Below are 7379 nucleotides of genomic sequence, written 5' to 3'. Positions count from 1 at the left end.
GAACTTTGACATGAGGCGTTAAGAAAAAAATACGTCACTATATATTTTCACTGACAATTTATTGAATGCATTCTGCATGATTCCTGCTAATTGTGTTATGGTAGAATGATAAATCTAGAACAAACAAACAAAAAATGTTCCGCCACAAGAAGTGACGAAGCTGCTAGAGCTACAGATAAACCCGAGCCCGATATTTCACCGGATATCTAAATTTGAAGCATCCGGTTGGCGTTTCCAATCACTACCAAATATGGTAATGAGAGGAAGCCCAGTGACAGGCAGTGGGAGAAGATGGAACGAGATTGATTTTTGCCGACATTATGCACAATTTCTCATCGATTTAATTTGCTCATTTGTTACGTTTATACATTATTTTATGGCTCAATGTAAAGCCTGTTAAAATAGTAAAGCCCTTTCAAATTTGATCTCGATACAGTTTTCTGTTTTCAAAACTACAATATGTAACAAACAGAGTGGACTGCATTTTGTAGACTTTACCCTTTGCCAAAGTTTTAAAAAATTGCGTTTTTCAGGAGTGCAAAGGGCGAATTGAGTTATTGCACACGCGCACCTCAGAGAGTAGGCGTTACCTAATGGAAATATGCTAATAAATGCTAGAACACGCCAATAGGATCTCACTAGCTCGTGCTTGGCTCTGCCCACCTCATTGTTTCCTCTGCCCACTGTGATTAATTTGCTCCCATTGTAAACGACAGGCTCTGGTCTATCTTGGGTTAGTTATAAAAACTCTTTGGTTGCAATGTGTCAGGTTTTTACTTTTGTTGACATTTTAGCTAGCTACGTATTTATCCAACGTTTCAAACACACATGCCACTTTTGATGATATGTAGCAACCTTTCACATAGTTAGGAAATGCGTAGAGAATACTTTGAAGTGCACTGCAAACAAATAACCATATTTAATAAAGAAAACAATAATACATCGAGTGTAAACATGTTCGTAATTATTGTATTTGGTAAAGAGCATTTTATACGTTTAAAAGTTATTTTATGGCTCAATGTAAAGCCCTTTAAAATAGTGTCGAAATTGGAGGGGTGCCGGGATGGGGAAAACGCGAGTAGGACATTTCGGCGCGCGAAATCTACAGCAGGAAGAGAGAAACGGCGAGTTTTTGGTTTTGAATCAATCAAACTAAATTCCATAATCTACAAACATCTACATTAATATGGCAGATCCGAAGGTGAGGGTATTAATTTTTAACATATGTATGTATCGTGCATTTAATGAAATGTACATTTTATTTCAATTGTAATGTTTTGGTTGGCATTCTCAAAGTTTTATATTGCTAGGGTTGTACCCAGGAAGATACAAATGCCGGGTAGGGATGCAGATTATTATTTTTTTTTAACAACCCTGTTAAACATCAATATTTGGGATAAAAAAGTGTTAATCGGCCTTAGAACAACATTTTCCAGATAATGGTCAATCAGTTATGTATTTTGTTGTATGTGTCAAAAGTGTGCAACTCAATACTTTTGCCGCCCTTCTTTATACCTGGTCCAAAGCTAGCTAACGTTAACTAGCTAGCCAAAGGCAAACTAGCCAGCCATATAGCTAGCGAACAAGTATATAATCGTGCCGCCACTACTTTCAAAATTATTATTTAAACCTAATATGTATTTGTCTGCGATATCACTTGGACACTATTTGGCATTGTTAAGAGTTGTCTAATGTTACCCCTACTGTACAGTAATTGCTACTGTTAGCCAGCCAGTTCCTCAGACAATACAATAGCTACAGTAGCTAGATAGCATATTGCTTTATTCATCATGAGTTTACACTGATTTAACAGAACTAGGTAAATGCAAGTACCCACTATGTGTCATTTACACAATAGCCAAACCGTTTTCATCTCTAGCTAGCTAACCTACTGCTGTGCTAGCTGGTCTAGTGCTTTCTCAGTGGCCTAGCTAACGTTAGCAAGCTAGCTGGCTGGCTAACTCCAGGCCGAAAGAAACTAGCGTCAACTTTATCAGTACTTGATTATCCATTTAGCTAAGTAACTAGCTATGATGACAACACTGAAATGCTATCTAAGTTATGACAGCTGTATAATAAAAGCGGATAACTTCATTAACGCAAAAAAAGTCAACGATTGATTGAAGCAGGGGGACAATCACAAACGTAACTTTTCTGTTAATAACGTTACCTGGACAACTAACTTTAGGTAACTAACGTTAACGTACTGTAAGTAGCTAACGTTACTGTTTGTACATGAGAGGTAGCCAAATGTGCAGTCAGCTACCAAAACACTAGCTTGACAAGAATGTCAGCAAGCCATCTACTGTTAGCAAGCTGCAGTACTGCCGTAGGATTTATTTATTAGCTGCTTGAACCAAATGTATAAAATGGGCCTGTGTTGCTCCATGTTTAGCTACATACAGTAGCTAGCAACATACCATAGTCTTGTATGGATCCATGTTGTTAGCTTAGTTGAAGCTAGTCGTTACATTACGCTCGAAAGCATGGAGCCACACGCGCCCCTTTCATACATTTGGTTCAGGCAGCTATTAAATAAATCCTATGGCAGAAGCTAAGCTTTCTAGATGGCATGCTGATATTATTGTCAGGTTAGTTTTTTAGTAGCTGACTGCAAATTTGGCTAGTTCACATGTAACTACTTATGTTACTAACTAGCTAAAGTTTGTTGAACAGGAAACAAAAACATTGTCCACCTGCTTCACCTTTCTTCCTCTTGTAAGGAGTGTTTGTCTGAGTATTATCTCTGATTATGTAATGTTAGGCCATATTACAAGTTCTGTAGTAAGTGTGAGATCATATGGATTCGCAAGGCCTTTAGTAAAGTCATCCAGCAGCAGAGGTGCTTGGCTCAGCACCAGTAAAACTAAGTTTAGTTGCCACAGCAAATTGCACACAAAAGATTACCTCCAAAACCTGATCTCTCAAATCCCTCTATTCACATCCCTCTGCAGTTAGTTGGTGGAGCCTACTGTTTTTACAGTCTGAAACACTGACTTGTAAAGTACATTTCACAAACTTGAAGTGAGATGACAATCCAAGTGGAACCACTGAAGCCCACTGAAACTTTTGAGGAGGATTTTTATTCTCAATTGATCATTTTGAATGCCAAATGCTGTCCTTAACATGTTTTATAGGAAACACCAGAAGAGCAGGAGACTTCAACAGACAATGCAGAAGAATCAAACCACGATCCCCATTATGAGCCCATCGTGTCTCTTCCAGAGCAGGATGTGAAGACACTAGAGGAGGACGAGGAGGAACTATTCAAAATGTAAGCTGATGCTGAAAGATTTCGCTTTGAATAGCCTAACTCATTGAGCTATACACAATTTATAATTCATTTATGGCTGAATCCTAACATCAAATTGGTAAATTCATCAAATTTTTCCTTAGGCATGCACTGTCAAATAGAGACTAAGTGAAATGTTACCCTAAGTAGAAGTTAGGATTTGTCTCAAGTGTAGTGCAACTATCCAGCCCTCTGTCATCCAAGTATTGTTACTGATTCCCTCCAAAGCCTCAGCATTTTACCCATATTGTCTCCCCTCAGGCGGGCGAAGCTCTACCGCTTTGCCTCTGAGAACGAACCACCAGAGTGGAAGGAGCGCGGCACAGGCGACGTCAAGCTCCTGAAACACAAAGAGAAGGGCACCATCCGCCTATTGATGAGGCGAGACCGGACCTTAAAGATCTGTGCCAATCACAACAGTGAGTCACGGAACGCTTCTTGTCTAAGGCAGTAGCATTTATCACTGCAGTGCTGTCTTGTGTCGAACATAAACCTGTCCATTAACCCATGCATTGATGTTGCCTGTCCACTGAATTGTTATTTTGACTATGAGATGATGGTGAGAAATAAGCAAAACAAGTCATTGTATAGATATGTGATTCTATGGGTCAGTGGCCTAAATCCTTTTCATCTTTCTGCTCTTTCAGTTTTCCCTGTGATGGAGCTGAAGCCCAACGCCGGCAGCGACAGGGCATGGGTATGGAACACACTTGCCGACTTCGCTGATGAGCATCCCAAACCTGAACTCCTGGCAATCCGTTTCCTCAATGCAGAAAGTGAGTGTGACAACACTTCTATTTCCGTCACTGCATTAGCTTTTTACAATTCGGTTGACTTCCCATGCAAAAAGTGTGATCTGTCAATGTGTGGATGGGGTTTAAAATAACTCTTCTGTCCTATTCAGATGCTCAGAAATTTAAGGTGAAGTTCGATGAATGCAAGGAGGAAGTCCGAAAATCTCAAGACGGATCAGGTTCGTGTACAATTATTTTTTTTATCACATTATTTTTCATAACCAGTATGCAGACAATACTCTGTTCTCTGCCGCTCACTCCAGCCTGGAACTTTGTCTGCTAAATTAACATGGATAATTCAACAACTCGCTTGGCCCACTATTAGGCTAGTGTTGGTATGTTCTGCCACACTTACAATTGTTCTCGCTGCAGTGTTAATTACAAAGAACCACCATTGTTCATAAGGTCACATGTTAATCACTACCCAGTTTAGATTAATCTTATGTATCAGTGGAACAAAAAGATGTGTGAAACACTCAAGATGGAATACTCTGTCATTCAAATGGTGGACATCCGCAATGCCCCAAAACAAGCTCTTAGATGAAGACTGATACCATCAACACTTAATGTAGTTTGGAGCCTCATCATGGCCAACCTGTTTGCTCAGTCATTGGCCCACCATGACACATCACAGTTAATATCTTTTTGTTCTCTGCAGGAGAAAACACTGACAGTGCAAACAAAGTGGCAGAGAAACTGGAGGAACTATCTGTAAAAGACAAGACCAAGACAGAGGAAAAGAAGGAGGAGGAAAAGGAGAAAGCGGCAGCAGAAGAGAAGAAATGAAACCAAGAACTTGCTTTACTGATCTTCAACAATAGACTCTAAAGAAACTGAATTTGGACACTTGCATATTGATTTATTTAGTTTTTTTAAATGATTTGTTTACCTCGATCACAAGACCTTGGTGCCGCAAAAAAATGATCCATTTATTAAAATGTGCCCCTCCCCACCTGCCCTCTGCTTTTTCCATCATGGAAAACCACGTTGTCTGTTCTGCTCATCTGTCACTCATTTCAGACAGAAGGTGTGGTGTATTACCTATTTTGGTAAATTAGCCCATTTTATTTACCGCTTTCAAATTGAGAGGAGGGAGGGGGGGGGGGGGTGTTAAACCATGGGGGCTGTTTGCATGACAAATTAGGGCGGTATTAAACAATGACCGTGTTTAATGAATTTACCTGCAAAAAAAACAGCACCACGGGGTGGATCCGATTATGCTTTGCTGGAGGACACTGGTCTATGGCACGTAACGTGAATGGGCAAAAGCGGTGAGGGAGGAGCGCCCTTCTCAAATATAACAGTAATCTGTGTTGTTTAGTTGTCAACAAGGCAGCATGGTCCATAAACATATTTTTCCATTAATTGTTTGTTTTGAAATTAGATTTCATTGGGAAGGAAGATAAGTAATCACTTTTGCATGTGAACACAGAATCCTACTCATTATACCACGTGATTAATTACATCACTTTTGTTTTGAGCCGGCTTTCACTTGGTGCGAAACACGCCTACTCCCTCATTCACACAGACCCGATCGATACCTGTATTTTGGTTACAGTAGGGTTTCCAAAACTCGGGACCCCAAGGGGTGCACGTTTTTGCACTAGCGCTACACAGCTGATTCAAATCAACTAATCATCAAGCTTTGAATCAGCTGTTTCGTGTTAGGGCAAAAAAACAAAATGTATACCCTTTGGGTCTTGGGGACAGAGTTTGGGAAATGCTGGGTTACAGGGACTGTGAAAATTCAGTAATCATGACTAGGTCTTTAGGTGGCTTTTACTTTGCTTTGTTTTTTACCCTACCCCTTAAAGATTTACCAAAAAGCAGGTGAAAATAAGCAGTCGGGGTACGTTTGTGGGATCTTTGTATATGAAAGAGGTATGGTGTCAATTTACCATACTGTGAAATGAGGCTTGTGATATTGGTAATTCCCACATTGGGTAAGTCTTTTGTTATTCCGAAGCAAAGTTAGATCATATGGAACAGGACTGCTTGTTAGCGCCACAAGTATGGAAAACGGACAGAAAGGATGTGTGAGGAGCAGTATTGTCTTTGGCACAAATCTCAATATGGAGGCTTCCCCTGTATCCTCTCCTTAGTCTTTACTGATCTTAATACAGGCAAGGTGGTGGCTGCTTACCAAGCAGGAATTTGCCTTCACCTGTCCACTTAGTTCAGGGATTGGCAACTCCAGCCCTTGGGAGCCTAATTGGTGTCACACTTTTGCCCAGCTAACACACCTGACTCAATCAACTAATCATGATCTTCTGTTTAGAATGCAATTCATTTAATCAGCTGTGTTTGCTATGGATGGGGGGGGGGGGGTACAACTCCGGCCCCTGAGGACTGGAGTTGCCCATCCCAGGTGAAGGAGAGGAATTAGTGGAGGAAGACACTTTAGACCATTGAGACGCAGCCGTAGCTTGGTAAAATCAGTGGTACTCTGGGAACTAGTCTGCTGCTCGCTCAGAGGTCCTACTGCATATTCTCATTTGCATAATTCAGCTTCATTTTGTTGTTGACTGATCACACCAAATCAAAATGAAAGACAACGGGTTATCAGAATTAAGCGTAGGCTCGTCAATCTATGTTCTGGCTCAGGTCTCCTTCCCGGTGGCTCAAGTTTGTTTTTAGGCCATAATACATTCCCTCAAAGTGAAACAAGCATGTAGACAAGGTATAGTGGAAGAGTGTATTGATGCGGTATTAGGTGTGCTCACTGTCCTAACCTGTCCCCACTAACTGCATTGACCCTGCATCGAAGTGCCAGTGCATCTGTAAATACATGGATGGAATGTTGCTTTTCATTTCCACTCAAATGGTTTCCTCCACCTTCCAATAAAAGCTCTCAAAGACCATTTTGTCTGTCTTTGCTATTTTATGTGGAGTGAGGAATAGGGAGGGCTGTGACGGTCATGGATTTTTGGATGAAAGTTATTGGTCAGCCAAATGACCGTGGTCACTGAATTTTTTTGTTGAATTTGAGAAAAATCTGGACATTTTCTCCTATCCTTGACTCCTGACTGCATGTGCTGCTGCTGCAGGGAGAGGGCATTGCCTAGGCAATCAGACTTGTTTGCTACAACACCTTGCTTGTTTCAGCAAAGAGCAACAAAGTTGTCACGTTGTAAAGTGAATTACAGCAGAAATGGACTGAACCGCACAAATGGCCGGCTGTCCCGTCTTCAGTAAATTGTTCGTTCCACACAATTTTTTAAACCGCTTTGACAGTTTTATTTTCATGACGGTCTTCATCCATTACCGTCGGTTACGTTGTTATACGGTAATTG

At 40.8% G+C, this 7379-nt stretch overlaps 1 protein-coding gene across 1 annotated transcript; it reads left to right on the top strand.

Annotated features, from left to right (window-relative positions):
- Window positions 1–255: 255 nt before the first annotated feature.
- On the top strand, window positions 256–6947 carry LOC139390081 (ran-specific GTPase-activating protein-like). The gene is made up of 6 exons (XM_071137210.1): window positions 256–1201; window positions 3138–3274; window positions 3554–3711; window positions 3940–4068; window positions 4197–4265; window positions 4745–6947. Exons 1-6 carry the CDS (start codon window positions 1187–1189, stop codon window positions 4870–4872), a joined length of 636 nt encoding a protein of 211 aa, XP_070993311.1. The 5' UTR covers window positions 256–1186; the 3' UTR covers window positions 4873–6947.
- Window positions 6948–7379: the final 432 nt, after the last annotated feature.

Source organism: Oncorhynchus clarkii, chromosome 30, assembly GCF_045791955.1.
Source record: "Oncorhynchus clarkii lewisi isolate Uvic-CL-2024 chromosome 30, UVic_Ocla_1.0, whole genome shotgun sequence".
Classification (NCBI taxonomy): Eukaryota; Metazoa; Chordata; class Actinopteri; order Salmoniformes; family Salmonidae; genus Oncorhynchus; species Oncorhynchus clarkii.
The sequence above is the reverse complement of the archived record's forward strand: the minus strand, read 5'-3'. Positions and strand labels throughout refer to the sequence as shown.